Below are 17971 nucleotides of genomic sequence, written 5' to 3'. Positions count from 1 at the left end.
AATTGTGAATAAAAACAGAATGCAATGATGTGGAAGTTTCAAATTTCAATATTTTATTCAGAATACAACATAGATGACATATCAAACGTTTAAACTGAGAAAATGTATAATTTTAAGGGAAAAATAAATTGATTTTAAATTTCATGGCATCAACACATCTCATAAAAGTTGGGACAAGGCCATGTTTACCACTGTGTGGCATCCCCTCTTCTTTTTATAACAGTCTGTAAACGTCTGGGGACTGAGGAGACAAGTTGCTCAAGTTTAGGAATAGGAATGTTGTCCCATTCTTGTCTAATACAGGCTTCTAGTTGCTCAACTGTCTTAGGTCTTCTTTGTCGCATCTTCCTCTTTATGATGCGCCAAATGTTTTCTATGGGTGAAAGATCTGGACTGCAGGCTGGCCATTTCAGTACCCGGATCCTTCTTCTACGCAGCCATGATGTTGTAATTGATGCAGTATGTGGTCTGGCATTGTCATGTTGGAAAATGCAAGGTCTTCCCTGAAAGAGACAATGTCTGGATGGAAGCATATGTTGTTCTAGAACTTGGATATACCTTTCAGCATTGATGGTGCCTTTCCAGATGTGTAAGCTGCCCATGCCACACGCACTCATGCAACTCCATACCATCAGAGATGCAGGCTTCTGAACTGAGCGCTAATAACAACTTGAGTTGTCCTTGTCCTCTTTAGTCCGGATGACATGGCGTGTTTTCTGGAAGTATTCCTGAGCCCATGTTGTGATTTCCATTACAGTAGCATTCCTGTATGTGATGCAGTGCCGTCTAAGGGCCTGAAGATCACGGGCCAATTGACCTAATAAGTTGCAAATTGGTACTCCAGCTGTTCCTTATATGTACACTTAACTTTTCCGACCTCTTGCTACCTGTCCCAACTTTTTTGGAATGTGAGGCTCTCATGAAATCCAAAATGAGCCAATATTTGGCATGACATTTCAAAATGTCTCATTTTCAACATTTGATATGTTATCTATATTCTATTGTGAATAAAATGTGTGTAAAAACACACATGTGTGTGTGTGCACGTAAATTTTATATATATATATATATATATATATATATATAGTGTACATTAGAATTAATATTTGGTTGCATTTTATTTTATGATTTCACTGGAACGGAGAACTGTGTATGGGCACGGAATTATTGTGTCATAACTGACAACATATTGTGTTATTTTATAGAGAAACCCAGATTTGGAAAGCCAGAACATCCCTGCAAATGAGGTTCAAGATGAATATTTCAAACATGCAAAGTTATTAATGCTTTGGGGCCATGACCTAACAGTTAGCAGCACACATGCATCAGACACATTGAGCTTTGGTTCTCATGTGGAAAATGCAGGTTCAGTTCTGGCCTGTGTAATATCCTGATCCTCTATTAGAGCAGCAGAGCATCAGAACTGACTATGAATAGGCAGAACAGACCTGTCTTTAATCCTCTGTATTATCTTTGCTCTTAGGCTTTGATTGGTCACTTCATGCCATCTGTAACTGTCACTCTCCAATGGTGGTGGGCTGTTGATTTCAGGCCCGCCCTCTGAATTTTCCAACAACACAAGCGTGTTGAAGCAGATGCCGTCTGTTTTCCCTGGTATTCTCCCATTGTGCTGCACTCCCAGAACACCACATATAACAACATTTATGGACGACGAAGGCATGCACTCCTTAATCAGTCTGTGCGCAGCCCACGTGATGTATGTTTTAACTGATACTTCAATTGGAAGACTGGGATGAGAACTGGCATTATTATTGCTCAGCAGCAGCCACAGACAGTCCTCATCACTGGTGTCAGTGTTACCACTGCTAGAGATGAATGTGAGGAAAAGTCTTTGGCAGATAATGTGACAAGGGAAGTCAGCAGGTTGTAACACAGGAAACCAGGGATTTTGGCGATATTTTATTCCAGCATCAATGAGGGGCAGTATGTCACGTGCACGAAGAGGAAGTGGAGATTCACGATCCCACCACTGAGCTTGCAAGGATTCAGCATCCGCCTCTGCTGTTGTCTTCAGAGTCCCCCCTGGTGACACAATGAGAAAAAAAAGAGATTTTTCCTGTTGATAAGTAAATAGGTGCCTAATAATTGAGCAACTTGGATAATTAATAAACATTTTACTATTGGGAAAAAAAGAAAAAAGAAAACAGGAGGTAATATCTGTTGACTTATATTTCGAACCTTAAAGGAGTGAATGTGTAATGGCAACCACACTGCAAATTAATTAGGGCTGCACAAAGAAAATCTGGTTTTGTTTTTTCTTCGCTATATATTGCGATATGATAAAATGCACCAATTTTCACCAGATTACTTGAATAGCTCTATTTGGGTGTTCATATACAAGAACCAAGAACCAATAAAAAACAACTCAAACCATAAAGTGAAAAGAGTGAAGAAAAAAAAAAAAAAAAAGGCTCTTTCCACTTAAAGGTGCAATAAGCGAATTCTGAGAAATGCTGTTGAAAGTGGATTGAACTGAGCACCAAAACACACTTGTAGCCAATTGACCCTTCGCAGGGAGTTTGATTGACAAGCGATCTAACCAATCAGAACGCCAAATCTGCCATTTTGTCCGACAAAGCAGTCAGGAGTTAGATTAGGAGTAAGATTAACCTCGGTGGACTTAAACTTGAAAAATGGTGTGTACTGACGTCTTTCCGCATTTGAAACAACATTACTTCTCATGTTCATTCATGTTTATTTGATGCTATACATAAACTAGTAGGAAGAGATGATCGGTTTACGAGCCTCTTGAGCTGAGGCGCTACAGCAATCTGTGACAACACATTAAAGAGCCACAAAACAGTTTTTATTGTTTGAATTTCTTAAAAAACTACACGTCTAAATCTTGTTCACGCAGATGAGCAGGGAGTCAGGGACCCTGGGTATCTTTCTTTTACTGTTTTTCAGAGTCTTTTGCTGTTTTTCAGAGTCAGTAGAAAGGTCCCTTTAGTGACCTAAGCTTTTAACTGTAAACTTAATTGCCTACCATCTGTAAGCTGTTAGTGTCTTAAACCATGTCTTACACCGTGTCTATACTGGTCGTGTTGCGCCACACCACAACAGCTAGAAGCTGTCCACATTGGATGTGACAAAACGACCATTGCAAATCCATTCGTCCTTCATATCAGAAGTAGTGTGAGTGCTTGAAGTCATCAGAAATAGAACAGGGCATCAGTTTACCGTCTGGAATTTGCCGTGTCTCATGACGCTGCATCCAGTGTAGACAGCATCATTGATTATAATGGGCTCTATTTACTTTTGTCACGTTGTGTCGCTCGCATCTGATGTAGACACGGTGTTAAAGGGATAGTTCACAAAAAATGAAAATTCTGTCTTCATTTACTCACCCTCAAGTTGTTCCAAACCTGTAACTTTGGCCCTCTAGCGGTTTAAAAAACAAAAATGCATGCATTTTGTGGAAGAACACTGTTTTGGTTGTGCTTTGGGTCTGCATTATTGTGCAAATGAATATGACCCTTCAAAATAGATAAATGCTTTACAATAGAGCTGCACGATTTTGGATTAATTGAGAACAGAGATCACATATCTACCATGATTCTAAACAATCAACTAAACAAAATAACATACTAGAGGTTCTGACAAAATGTTAATTGCTGCAGTGTACTTTGTTTATGTTTAATTAATCTGAATGAATTATTAAAAAACAAAACAAAAAAAAAACGGTTTGAATGAACGATTCAATGATTCACTCATAAATACAGTACAGTCCAAAAGTTTGGAACCACTAATATTTTTAATGTTTTTAAAAGAAGTTTCGTCTGCTCACCAAGGCTACATTTATTTAATTAAAAATACAGTAAAAACAGTAATATTGTGAAATATTATTACAATTTAAAATAACTGTTTTCTATTTGAATATATTTCACAAAGTAATTTATTCCTGTGATGGCAAAGCTGAATTTTCAGCATCGTTACTCCAGTCTTCAGTGTCACATGATCCTTCAGAAATCATTCTAATATGCTGATCTGCTGCTCAAGAAACATTTAATGTGTACAATTGTACAAAATATTTGTGTACAATATTTTTTTTCAGGATTATTTGATGAATAGAAAGTTCAAAAGAACAGTGTTTATCTGAAATCTAATCTTTTGTAACATTATAAATGTCTTTACTGCCACTTTTGATTGATTTAATGCATCCTTGCTGAATAAAAGTATTAATTTCTTTAATTTCTTTTCAAAAAAATAAAAATAAAAATTCTTACTGACCCCAAACTTTTGAAAGGTAGTGTATAATGCTACAGAAGCTTTGTATTTCAGATAAATGCTGTTCTTTTGAACTTTCTATTCATCAAGGAATCCTGAAAAAAAAAGTACACAACTGTTTTCAACATTGAAAATAATCATAAATGTTTATTGAGCAGCAGATCAGCATATTAGAATGATTTCTGAAGGATCATGTGACACTGAAGACTGGAGTAACGATGCTGAAAATTCAGCTTTGCATCACAGGAATAAATTACTTTGTGAAATATATTTAAATAGTACACAGTTATTTTAAATTGTAATAATATTTCACAATATTACTGTTTTTTACTGTATTTTTAATTAAATAAATGTAGCCTTGGTGAGCAGATGAAACTTCTTTTAAAAACATTAAAAATCTTAGTGGTTCCAAACTTTTGGACTGTACTGTAGGTGTGTTCAGCATCGGCTGCAGCTGGATGCAACCGATCAGTTGCATACTTTATGACAGGATGCATACTTTATCACAGATGAAGTGAAGTAAATGCAATATGTGTCAAATACATAGATGTTTCTGAGACATTTTTCATTCAATACTTTATGTACTGCTTAATACAGCGTCTATTTATACAAAAATAAAGCTCAACATAACATAAGCCTACTATTTAGGGTAGGGTCTACATTTTTTATCAGTTTTATTTTGATAAACATGACAATATAACATCGCAACTACATGAAACAAGCTTTTACTTTTATAAAAATACAGATTTGTGAGCATTAGTGGAACTGAAGGAGTGAGAATAAACATGAAACACATGTGTCAGGCGGTGGATTCGGCCAATTGTGGAACAGCTGTGTTGTTATCAGTGCTCGTGCAGCTGCTATTGAGCCGGCTGACTCATCTGACTGCTCTCGAATCACTCTCGGGGTACTTTGATGCCATACGCCACAGTCATGTGGCATCGCTGCTGTCTCAAGTCGGACAAAATTTCTAACCGGCATGCACTGCTTCAAGTCAGCCAACGATCGGTCTGCGCAGCGCTGCATGAAGTCGAACAAGCCTAAACCTTCACTTGTTTCATTCCTGGATGAATCAGCTTGAATGAATTAAATGAATGATTCAATGACAAATATTTTTTTTCCAGTCACTTGTCTCTTGTGGCATAACAATGTAATCGATACAATCGTTATTTGAAGAGTCAAGTTACTTTCAAAAGGTGATTTGCTCTATTTGATCACTTCCATAGACATCTGTGTTTAAACAACTATAACTATAAAATATAAACTTCTTTGATAATATGAATATTTGTAACACAAAAATAACAATGTGGTTAAAAAGACTGTGAAGTTGTTTCATACCTATACATGATTACTGCTTTCTCTGGATCAGCGGCAGCACAAACGCAGATTTGAATGTTCCAGTTTGATTTTGTCAAAGGTTTAATAGGCGAATCGTTGTTATTTGGGAATGAGATTGTGTGGGTGTTTGAATCAAGATCGTGATCTTTTAATGATTAATCGTGCAGCTCTACTTTACAATGAACTCTGTTAGAGAGCTGAATATGGCAATTTAGCTGTTCAATAAAATACCTTACTCACCTGTTGAGTTATAAAAAAAACTTTTACAATATTTTTAAATCAACAAGCCAATGTTGATTCTGGTTTTATTGCAAACTCTGTCGTGTTCTCTTTTTGCCAGCAGACTCGCCCCGTTCAACATTTTTTTTCCTGGAGGTTTGAGATTTAGCATGCTCCATGTCAAACCTTTCTCACTCATTGTGACAACTAACCTATGCCACTGATCTATGTATGCAATTTCCTGTGAAAACCACCCCGACAGGTCTAAAATATAAACACTTATGATATAATAATTAAATTTATTTCATTCTATTTATTTAATTGCAGCCTGGGCAATTTGACAATCGCACTAAGCCATATTGTGATATCAACTTTATTTCGGTATTATGCAGCCCTAAAATCATTTAATCTAACCTGTTTCCTCAGCGAGGAAGGTGAAACGAACCCACTTTGGCCCATGTTCTTCAACCAGCAGCAGTGTGACTGGCTGGCAGTCTATTCCTGCCTCCTCTTTGACCTCCCTCTGTAGTGCCTCTAGAATGCTTTCACGTTCTTCCATACGACCCGCAGGGAGATACCAACTGCCATAACACTCTCTCTTTGCCTCCTGAACCATTAACACCTCCTCCTGTATAACACAAGCAAACACACATGCAAAACTTTTATGTCTGGAGAAGTTGACATTAATCATGGCTAGTGGAACATGGAGAAATATTGGTTACACACTATTTTAAGGTGTCCTCGTTAGAGTGTAATTATACATTTAAGCACTGATTAATATTAATTAACTACATGTACTTACTATTGGGTTAGGGTAGGATTAGTGTTTGGTTAAGGGTTAGTTTCATGTAATTATGCATAATTAATTTATAGTTATTACTGTAGTAACTACATGTAACGTGTATCTATAAAATAGTGTTACTGAATTATTTAGCAAAGATGAATCTGAATATTTAGATGAGTAAGCAATTTAACATATTTTTAACGTATTTAACATAAACAAATAGGGAAGGGCGAGGAAGGTGTGTTAGTTGATAAGATTTGTAACCGTTACACTTGTGAATGAAACATAGACATGAAAAGTGCATACTCAAAACTGAAAAGCAATTTTTTATGCTTCAAAACTATTTTGGCATGTCAAAGCAGTTTTTTTACAAGGTAAAAGCAAACTTATATACATCTAAAATATGTGTCATACATGCTGGTGAATTTCCAGTATATAAAATATCTACATTTTAGGTTAAAGATTAGCCATGAATTTAATATTTAAATTCATACACAAATATTTCAAAAGTTTAGGATCAGTAAGATTTTTAATGTTTTTAAAAGGAGTCTCACCAAGGCTGCTTTTATTTGATTAAAAATACAAAAAATGTTGTAAAATTGTGAAATATTATTATTTTTTAAATAACTGTTTTTTATTTTAAAATGTAATTTATTCCTGTGATGGCAAAGCTGAATTTTCAGCATCATTACTCCAGTCTTCAGTGTCACATGATCCTTCAGAAATCATTCTAATATGATAATTTGCTGCTCAAGAAACATTTATTGTGTACAATTTTTTTTTCAGGATTATTTGATGAATAGAAAGTTTAAAAGAACAGTGTTTATTTGAAATATAAAATTTTGTAACATTATAAATGTCTTTACTGCCACTTTTGATCGATTTAATGCATCCTTGCTAAATAAAAGTATTCATTTCTTTCAAAAAAATAAAAATAAAAATTCTTACTGACCCAAACTTTTGAATGGTAGTGTATAATGTTACAAAAGCTTTGTATTTAAGATAAATGCTGTTCTTTTGAACTTTCTATTCATCAAGGAATCCTGAAAAAAAGTAAACAACTGCTTTCAACATTGATAATAAGAAATGTTTCTTGAACAGCAAATCAGCATATTTCTGAAGGATCATGTGACACTGACTGGACTAATGATGCTGAAAATTCAGCTTTGCCATCACAGGAATAAATTACTTGTAAAATATATTCAAATAGAAAACAGTTATTTTCAATTGTAATAATATTTCACAATATTACTGTTTTTACTGTATTTTTAATTAAGTAAATGTAGCCTTGGTGAGCAGACGAAACTTCTTTTAAAAATATTAAAAATCTTACAGAACTTTTGAATAGTACTTTATGTATATGGATATCTTAAAAACTGCAGCATAAAATGACTCTGGGATGGCACAGTGCATTGTGATGTTTTTTTTTTTTTATACATTTATTTATTTTCATATTTTAAATCTAACTTGGCTAGCAAAAATGAACAGATCTTACAATATCTGGATCATGTTAAGGATGACCAAGAGTGTTTCTGTTCTGTCCTAAATGGACACATTACTGGATTATGCGAAGTGGAAGAGAAAGCCACCTTGGCTGTGTTGTCGTCTTCAGTTTTATGCCTTGCTAGCTACCAAACTACTTTTTTGCCAGTACAAAGAGAGAAATGTCATGCTCCCAGTGGAACTAATTAGGTGATGTTCAGCAGGGGGGCTGAAGGTAATAAGTGGACACTGGACAGACTCTAAAATTCTTAAAAACATGCAATAATGACACCATCTTTACCTTTGAGTTGAAGATTACTGCGCTGACGATGTAACACACGTTTTTCCTCAGTGTGACGGGCTTCAATTCCGGGAGTAAATCAAACTCTCTCAACTCAAGTCCCTCACCCTTCAAAATCTTCTCTAAGTTTTCCTCCAATATTTTCGTTGAGTCCATGCTGAAGCTGCCTTAATTCCACTATACAACATAATGAATATGATTATCAAATAATCGTTCTGTTTCAGATCTAAAACTCAAAGCCAGATGCCAATGGAGAACCTTTAAAGTTCCACAAAAATATGTTATTCTCTTTTTCTTTAACCCATATATGTACTGGTGCTTAAAGATAACACATTCAAATACAATGATCTGCAGAATATCTGCTTATCATAACAATAACTGTTCAGTAGATGTACTTATATTATCTGGAATATAGCTTTCGAATAACGTCCATTATAACACAGTGGCTTATCTTAAAGGAATGAAAGTAAGCTGGTGTTTGTACGTAAAAGTTAGCTAAGCAGGATAAATACACCGTGAAGCAAGTTAAGTCATCCAAGTTAATTAAGCATTGTTATTATTGTTTAACTTATGCATCTACATTCATTTAAAAATCCATCTACATTTACACTAACCTAATACCAGTCGTCATAAAACAGATGATGTGAAGTCTCGCGTCGGCTGCTTGAGCTCTCGCGATAATATGAGACACTTACCTGGGGACCGAGTCAAATTACATTATTTGTAGTTTCGTTTTGTTCCATAAATGTTGCTAATTTCCGCTTCCTTGGTGATAGTGAATAGATTAACGTCAACTGTAGTCAAACAATGTTTGTTTTTAAAAAGAAAAACGTCGCAGTTATTTTCGTTAGAAAAGTGTTACATGTACGTGTAGTTTTTAGATTATCCCTAACTCATCTAACAACAATAACAGACAAAGAGTGTGTTACTTTTAATAGTCACTTAAGTTATTCTTTTTGCAAAAGAGTGGCTATTTTTGTTGGCGGGTGAAAGTAAGTTAAATGCGAATAAGAAATAGTGTTCTAGTGATTTGCATTGCCATAGCAGGCCAAAGTAAAGGGTTAAAAAGCCAAACTGTTTCGTGACGCATGCTCGGTTTCGCCCTCTACTGACGGGGCTCATTGGAGATGCTAGTCCGAGCGAATTGCCTAATCCAAAGATTTAGAACAGAGTACTGAAACGGTACCCTTTTTCTGATATACAAACACATCCCGATCAGCGAGCTGGGAGGAACTGTTTAACAAACTTATTACAGATGGATAAAGTATAACAAAATGACCAGGTAGCTGAAACTGTGCGGTATTATTTTTTCTCCACGGGAGCGTTATGTGGAGAGGGCTCATTGCCATTGCTTGGAGGACAACGCCTGGATAAGGAAGAGAGGGCAACATTTGACGTTACTTCGGAACGGACTTTGAGAACGGATACTTTACAGACATGGTTAATGCAGTTTGTTCTCGGCTCGTTAAAAGCGCCTTTATGTGGCTAATGCTTCACGCGCTCATCGACTGCAGTGGAGGTGAGAAAACAGCGACAGTCCAGAGCGACCATTGCGAGTCATATAATGTCCACAACAGCACTTAACGTTACCAGTGTTGACTGTTTGAATGTATTGGCACTATGACAAGCTGTTTTAAAATGTATTCCTTAAAGTAAATTGTAGCTATTTTGATGTTAGTACTTTCGGGCCAAGTAGCAAGTACTCCTACGGTGACTAGTAATTTTTTCAGTTCCACTAGAAACTATAGAGTAGTCTATAGAACTCTAGATAGAAACTATCCACTAAAGAAACTATTCATTAAATACTAGAACTTATTCAAATTACTAGCATCTATTCATTTAGTCACTAGTAGCCTGTAAGTAAAATGCATGAATATCACCTTTGCTACTATTGTTAGCTGGTAACAAACTGGAAATTTTTGCTATTTAATTATATTAGAATCTGTGACCAACTGTTCACTTTCAGCTAGCGTTAGTATGTCTTCCAAATGTTACTGGTACCTATTTTAGTTTTACTGTCAAATATTCATATTTATACTAGACTACTATCTGTTCCAATTTTTCTAGTACAAATGGACACTAGTACCTTCACTAGTGTGTATTCCAAGTTTTGGTAGGGACATTTTTAAATTTACAGCCATCTACAGACATGCTTGATTTGTCATATTAAACGCTTATTATTTGCCATGAAAAAGTTACAGAACGTTTATGGTGCTTGACACATTATTGTTTAAAGTTTCTGTAAAAAAAGACTAACAATTTCTGTGGGCATTCAGGGAACTGTCCTCAGTCGGTTTAAATCTTATTTGACGAATAGAAGTTTCTCTGTTAGATTAGGTAACTTTTCTTCATCGCCTACTCAACTCTCTTGTGCAGTACCGCAGGTTTCAATTCTTGCACCTATTCTTTTTTCTCTGTATTTACTTCCTCTGGGCTCCATCTTCAGAAAACATGGTGTATCATTTCACTGCTATGCAGATGATAACCAAATCTATTTACCTCTGAAAAATAACACAAATGCTGCTCTGGAATCTCTTTTTGTATGCCTAGATGAAGTGAAAATATGGTTTTCTCAATTTTTTTTGTTTTTGAACAAATCAAAAACCGAGGTTCTAGTCTTTGGCCCCCCATCATAGCTCTGGGAGCAGAAGCATCGAACTGGACTACCTTGCTCCATTTACCTCATCCTGCATTAAAAACTTGTGTGTTTTTTGGGATCAGAACTTCACTTTTGAAAAGCAAATAAATTCTGTGATTAGTTCTTGCTTTTTTCAGCTGCGTCTCCTCTCTAAGATTAGATCCTCGCTCTCTGAAAAAACCTTAGAGATTGTGATCCATGCGCTTATTACATCTCACTTGGATAACTGCAATTCTCTTTACTATGGTATGTCCAAATCATCTATCGCTCGTCTTCAATTAGTGCAAAATGCCGCTGCAAAATTTCTCAAAAGAAAAGGCAAATTTGATCATGTTACTCCAATTTTGAAATCGTTGCACTGTTTACCTGTACATTTTGGAATTTAATTTAAAAATCTTCTTTTTGTTTTTCAAATCTTTAAATAACCAGTCACCGAGCTATCTGTCTAAGCCACTCCACCCCTACAATCCCACACGAAATCTGAGATCTGGTGATAAGAGAATTCTCTCTGTCCCCAGATCGCGATTAAAGAAGAGAGGTGATCGAGCCTTTGCTATTGCTGGCCCCAGGCTGTGGAACAGTCTACCGGCCTATATCAGATCGGCACAGTTTCTAACTATTTTTAAATCTTCTCTTAAAACGTACTTTTTTTCCCTTAGCTTTTAATTCAGTATAAGTGTCTGGTGTGAATGTATGGTTTCGCTTTGTACTTTCTTTTTTTTCTTCGCTTTATGTTCAGCACTTTGGTCAGCCATGCTTGCTGTTTTTAAATGTGCTATATAAATAAAACAACCTTGAACAATAATACAGATAAAATGCTACTGCCACTACTATAAATAATAATAAAACGCACTAAGATTTACAAAAAATTAAACACTTTAAATTAGGGCTGGGCGATATATCGCATGCGAGCGCCATTTAATATACAGAGCTGTAGTTCACTGACAATCTACGCAATATCACGTTCATTATCGAGGCGATTCATCTGCGATAATGAACGCGATATTGCGTAGCTTGTCAGTGATCTACGGTTCTGTCTATTAAATGGCGCTCCATTTGAAAGCAGGTGATGGCGATTTAGCGGTAAGCAGGGATCCGGCTTTACTGACGAAATGCGTGTGACAATCGCATGCGATATATCGCCCAGCCCTACTTTAAATTAAATATTTTCCTTAGTTTAAAAAAAATAACTTACAATAGTCAAAGATGACTTTTCACGTCTTCCCTCAGTGTCTGTCGCTGGGCTCATGAATATTAATCAAGTTGACTGCGTTTGTGCAAACTGATTTACAGAAATCAAAACGTGGACGGTTATGTTGTATATAATTTGCAGGTGTCATGGAGCCACTATCAATAGCGAGTATAGTGCTTGGTGGTATGACCAAAAATGTGTCTCAGATTGAAGGAACTTTGGAATGGGACACACTTAAAGGGATCCAAATTTTCTGAAGAGACTTGAACGCTTTATATGATGAACAGATTGAATTTAGGCGTTTATTCGCATAAAACATTCATCAACTCACACATCAGTTCACACAAATGGGAGCTCAAGCATGTTTGCTTGATGTGTGAGAACCAATGAGATTTTTTCTCAGCACTTTTGAGCTTCTGTTAGAGGTTTGTTCTCGTGCATCAATCAGGTTCGGTTGAACTTCTGCTAATGTTTTTATATATAAAACATTGATAAGCAAATTTAATATTATATTTTAATATTTTATAATATAATATTATTTATATATATATATATAATTTTTTTTTCCTTTTTTTTTTTTCAACTTGTAGTGAAATCACTATATCCAAAAGATGTCCACATAACATTACAACATGGGTGTTTCACTGTAGTTTCACTTTGAAGGCCAAATCAATGTTTGTTTGAGCCTTTCAGGTTTTGCAGTGATGATGTACATTGTCTATCCTATAGAGTTATTTTATTTTAATAGGAAAGAATATCATGTCTGGTCTACATATACCTTCATCTCTGCCTCTTCTGGCCACGTGTAAGTATAAGAAGCTTAAGCAGTTCAATAATGGCATATTTGGGCTAATTCCGAATTTATAGGCGCCTCCTCGCCCTTTAGTCTAAAGAGCTTTTAATTTATTATCAGAATGAAATGTACAGTATGAATCAGTATGAAATGTAATTTTTGCCACTTTTAACAGCCAGTTTGCTCAAATCCAGTAGCTTAACATCTCTGCATTTTTCCATAATTTGAATTAGGACAAGGATGTTGTCTTGGTTGAGTAAACTGACAAAAAACTGGTCTCTACTTGAAAGTAATTCTTGAATTACACTTAGTAAAACAGGAAAATGTAGTAAAATATGTGTTAAATACGTTTATATATTTATTTATTAGCATCAATAAATATATGTATGTTCATTATATATATTTTTTCATTAAATGTTTAATTTCCTTTGCAAAAACATATATATTTTTGTTTAATTTGCTGTAGCTAATAATGTAACATGGCAGATATAAATATATTATTTTCACAAATTCAACACAGTTGTTTTGTAACCATGGCATAACAATGCATGTATATGACCAGTAAACAAAGATGTAGAGACAGTGACAGTGACATAACAATTCTGTCAACTGGCCCAGAATGCTCTTACATTGGCTGTGGGCCATGAGGCCCATTAAGCCCTGTGTAATAAGTAAACTGTAAGTCAATTTAAAAGCGTCTGCTTACACTTATTTTAGCATTTAGCAGGTATAGAAATAGAGAGGCTTCTACATGAATGCTAACACACAGGCTAATAGAGAAATTGAGGGCATGTTTTGAGATGAGAATGATGTGAAAGCCTGAAGGTGATCAAGATAAATAGTTCTCTGAGAATTTTGTGTGAATGTTCAGTAAAGAGATCAAGGAAGTAAGCATTATGAATTGTTCTGTCTTATCTACCCTTTTTGGGAAAATTACACAGGAAGACTGATTCAACTTGTTGACTGATGACTCAGGAGTGGGTGGGATGCCTCTCCTTCCTGAGGTCTTTCTCTCTTCATGATTCCCACCAACATAAAAAACACTTGGCACTTGATTGCCAACCAATAAATTGCACTCAATTTAATACCCATAGTCACAATAGTAGTTTCATATAAACATGTTTTGTTTGAGCAGTGAGAGGAATAATGGAGGGAAATAGTCAACTCCTGATTAACCCCTCCAGACCTGAATTATGTTCCACTGAGCAAAAAAAAAAGTTATCCACTTGATATTTGTTCTTCTTTAATGTATAAACGAGTCAAAAAAAAAAACTTTTTATTGGATTTTTTTTCATGTCCACTACAATGGACATCAGGGTTTAGGCAACACAATAAATTGTCATATTTTAACCATACAGTTCTTATGAGCTAGAGTTCAAACACAATATGTGAACTATAGCATTGAAGATTTTGAAAGTAACACATACTGTAACAAAGAGCAATGCAGTAATAAGAATGTAGAGAAAATGTAAGATGATAAGATAAATTCTCAAAAAACTTGTTTTATTATTTTTGTTTTTTACAGTGGGTGAATGGGAATATGTGTGTGTTTGTGGGTGTGATTGTGTGTACTTGCTGGTTTTGATAAATATATGATTGTGTGCATATAGCATCAGGGCATCTGTGTTTGAGTGTGTGTGTGTGTGTGTGTGTGTGTGTGTGTGTGTATGTGTATGTGTGTGATTTTCAAATTAACTTTGAATATTAACACTTGATATTATTAAGATTATAATAGGTGCAAGTTGATGATGCTACCATGAACATAAATCTGCATATAAAAGATAAAACGGAACTCCTCCTGTCTAGTTGGTTAGCGATGCCTGTCTTTTGTGATGCCTGAAGCTCAATCAGATTAAGTTATGGGACATACTTTCATTGTGATTGGTAGATCAGGGACCGATCAGTGACCAGGCAGTAATTATATTATAAAAATATAAAATCTTATTAGTTTAAACCAAAATCCATGTCCATTCCAATTGTCTTATTCAGTGCAAGTTTTCCTGCATATCTTAATTCATTGTGTGTGTATTGATCTTATGGGTAGACAGTGTTGTGACGGGACTGTTTCTGTTTATAGGCTCTATAACCCAGCAGACCTCTCAGCTCTCTTCATATGAAGTGACTGTACCGAGACGCATCAGTAGACATAGAAGAAACCAGGACAGTGCAGATAAGGTAAACGACTCTCTCTCTCTCTCTCTCTCTCTCTCTCTCTCTCTCTTATTGTAACGACTGAGACAAATCAGACACAATTATTTGTTATAGTTAACCAATAATTGTTGGGGCCTGTCCCCCATCCCCCGAGAAGTTCTTAGTTACAAGTTTTATTGCGCTAAAGAATGTGGTTTCCACAGAGAGCAGAGAAGAGACACACGAAAACGTGTCTTTGCGTGCATCTTTCCTGCATTATCCCCACATAACACAGACTCTCTTGCATTAATGTATAGACAGACTGTTCTATAAATGAACATGCACATCCCCAGGAAATGGTATCCATTATTACCGTTGCTATATTACACTCATTGTATTCACATGTTTTATGATACATTTAAGGTAACTTCAATTTTGTCGTGTTTAGTGTCTATGGGTTTATATAGAGAAGATTTAAATGCTTGTGTATGCGGTATGTCCATACCTGTGCAACACATCAGTATTAAAAGAATATTTCTTCAACAAAAACTCAGCCAGTTAATCTTGCTCGGTCATAAAAGCCCTGACAGGAGGTGTGTTGTCACCCGGAAATACAACATCTTCATTGGCCCCATCATCCCTAAGAGGTTGGACTTTGACCAGAGGTTAAAAACTAGAGAACAATGCCATTCCTTCTCTTTCCTTGTTTCTTGGACGACTGAAGAGACCCCCTTCTTGCTGCAGGCCTTTTCAGGCCTAGGCCTGCGGGCCTCGGCCTACAACCCAGCAACCCAGCCATGTGCTCATTTTTAAGTTGTTTCATAGTCCTTCATCTAATGCAGAAGATACTGGCAACAACTTCGGACTGAATCATCAAGATACTATATACTGTATACACATTGACTCGCACTGAACAAATTGCACACAATATGACAAGCATTTATTAATAAATTATGGTGATTTTAATGTTTGGTATTTGTAATTATAAATTCTGTATACAGTGAGAAAGGTGCAGTTTTATTACCTGTCTTTTACATGTAATAGTCCAGTAAGAAATTACGGTAACACTTTTTTTAGTGTCCTTCTTACACGTTACATGTAGTTACTGTAGTAATAACTATAAACTATGCATAATTACATGCAACTAACTCTAAACCAAACCCTAAACCTAACCCTTCCCTATAGTAAGTACATGTAGTTAATTGTTATTACTCAGTACTTAAATGCATAATTACACTGTAACACAGACACTAAAATAAAGTGTAACCAAAATAACTTTTTTAACATTATTAACAAATTATTACATTATTTAACAAATAACATTTTCTTTTTTCATTTTTATTATTTTTTTAGTTTATTTATTTATTTATTTTTGTGAGCTCCCACACAAACACAAGAGTTACTTGACTAACTGTGTGGATAGGATCTTTAGCTTGTCCCACTCATTCTCTGTACATCCTCGCCTCCGTTTTCCATTTTTCGTGACCTATCAATGATGTTGTTCTAATCATATCCATCTATACCAGTGGTGCTTCAAAGATAATGCCACAGGAACCATCTGGCAGGCACACATGCCCGGCAGCGTGGGCGTAGTTATTAAAAGCCTGCTTTTGCCAGGACCATGCTGAGAGATACTTACCACCAGCATGGCACAAATAAACACACAATATTACTCTGACCTCTATGTCATTGAGAAACTCAGAGTTTGGTAGATGAGAGAATGAGTTTGAGAAGAAGACAATGTGTTAGTGAGAAAAACTATTTTTGCTGTGATCTCATGTGAGTGACAGGTTGTCCCACCCTTGCGGCAGTAAACGTCATCAGTGAAGAAATGAGGGGAAGTTACTTAATTCAATATTATGAGGGAACATTTTAACTTTGATGACAGGTCTTGTGGTATTTTTGCATATTTATAGACCTTAGCAGTGCTATTTTAGTATTATTTATATACTGTTAAAGCATTTATTAATATTTTGAATTGGCTTTTATTTTTATATTTGCACTTTCATGTTAATTTTTGTTTAAGTTTTAGTAATTTCTTTGTCATTTTTATTATTTTTTGTATTTTGATGTTTCTATTTAGCCTTAATTTAGCTTTATTTTAGTTTTAGCTTTAGTAATTTAGTACTTCAAAAAAATACTTTTGAACTTCAACTTAAAACCCTAATTTTATTTTGGTTAGTTGCCAATGTTACGGTGTTGGTGTGGTAGAGATGAGGCATACACAGACTTCCACAAAACTGGGTATTTAATCAATGAAGGAGCAGACATACAACCAATACACACTTTAACTAACAATAAGAATCGACAAGGAGTGAAGGGAGTGAGTCCATTATAAAGGCAGTGGAGATGATTAGGAGCAGGTGCAGGTAATCCGTGAATAATGGGGTGATGAAACAAGGAGGATGATGGGAAATGGAGTCCATGAACGAAGGGAACTGTGACAGCCAAAGCAACTTATATGTTTTTGTCATGCTGTTTGTGACTATTTATGAGGTGGTTTATCATTTTCCATAAAGTAACTTTTTAAATCCTTGTATTTCAAAAGAGTGTGAAAAGTCCTGTTCTCTCTTTCTGTAATATCATAGAGTTTAAGGCGAGACAAAGAGCAAGAGGAAGAGTCATGTTTGTTATTGCTAAATAACTGTAAATGTCAGATAAAATTTTAGCATGTTTCGGCAGGTGTAAAATTAGATCTTTCTTCAAAACCACCCGTCACACCCACCATGTTGGTAAAGCCGCCACTTCCTGACACCCATCAATCTTACAATCTAACATATTGTGATGTTGTCATGTAAAATTCATTTCAGAATTTAGGCACATACATGTATGTGTGTGTGTGTGTG

The 17971-nt window shown here is 35.5% G+C and overlaps 2 protein-coding genes across 4 annotated transcripts in view; one reads left to right on the top strand and one right to left on the bottom strand.

Moving 5' to 3' along the window:
- Positions 1-1009: 1009 nt before the first annotated feature.
- Positions 1010-9175, bottom strand: nudt18 (nudix (nucleoside diphosphate linked moiety X)-type motif 18). Of its 2 annotated transcripts, none has more exons than XM_048209148.1 (4): positions 9068-9175; positions 8373-8549; positions 6220-6433; positions 1010-2043 (listed from the first exon to the last, which is right to left on the bottom strand). In XM_048209148.1, the coding sequence occupies exons 2-4, from the start codon at positions 8526-8528 to the stop codon at positions 1418-1420; spliced, it is 996 nt and encodes a 331-aa protein (XP_048065105.1). In that variant the 5' UTR covers positions 8529-8549; positions 9068-9175; the 3' UTR covers positions 1010-1417. The 2 variants fall into 2 exon arrangements, with proteins under 2 accessions (XP_048065105.1, XP_048065106.1); XM_048209149.1 differs by lacking the exon at positions 9068-9175 and adding an exon at positions 8987-9039.
- A 214-nt stretch (positions 9176-9389) lies between these two features.
- The window catches only part of adam9 (ADAM metallopeptidase domain 9), a 66672-nt gene continuing 58090 nt past the window's right edge, over positions 9390-17971 (top strand). For both annotated transcript variants that reach the window (XM_048209147.1, XM_048209146.1), the window contains exons 1-2: positions 9390-9891; positions 15073-15170. In XM_048209147.1, the coding sequence (XP_048065104.1) occupies positions 9810-9891; positions 15073-15170 (180 nt within the window). In that variant the 5' untranslated portion in view covers positions 9390-9809. The remainder of the gene's footprint in view (positions 9892-15072; positions 15171-17971) is intronic.

This window comes from Megalobrama amblycephala, linkage group LG12, assembly GCF_018812025.1.
Source record: "Megalobrama amblycephala isolate DHTTF-2021 linkage group LG12, ASM1881202v1, whole genome shotgun sequence".
NCBI classification, from domain to species: domain Eukaryota; kingdom Metazoa; phylum Chordata; class Actinopteri; order Cypriniformes; family Xenocyprididae; genus Megalobrama; species Megalobrama amblycephala.
The sequence above is the reverse complement of the archived record's forward strand: the minus strand, read 5'-3'. Positions and strand labels throughout refer to the sequence as shown.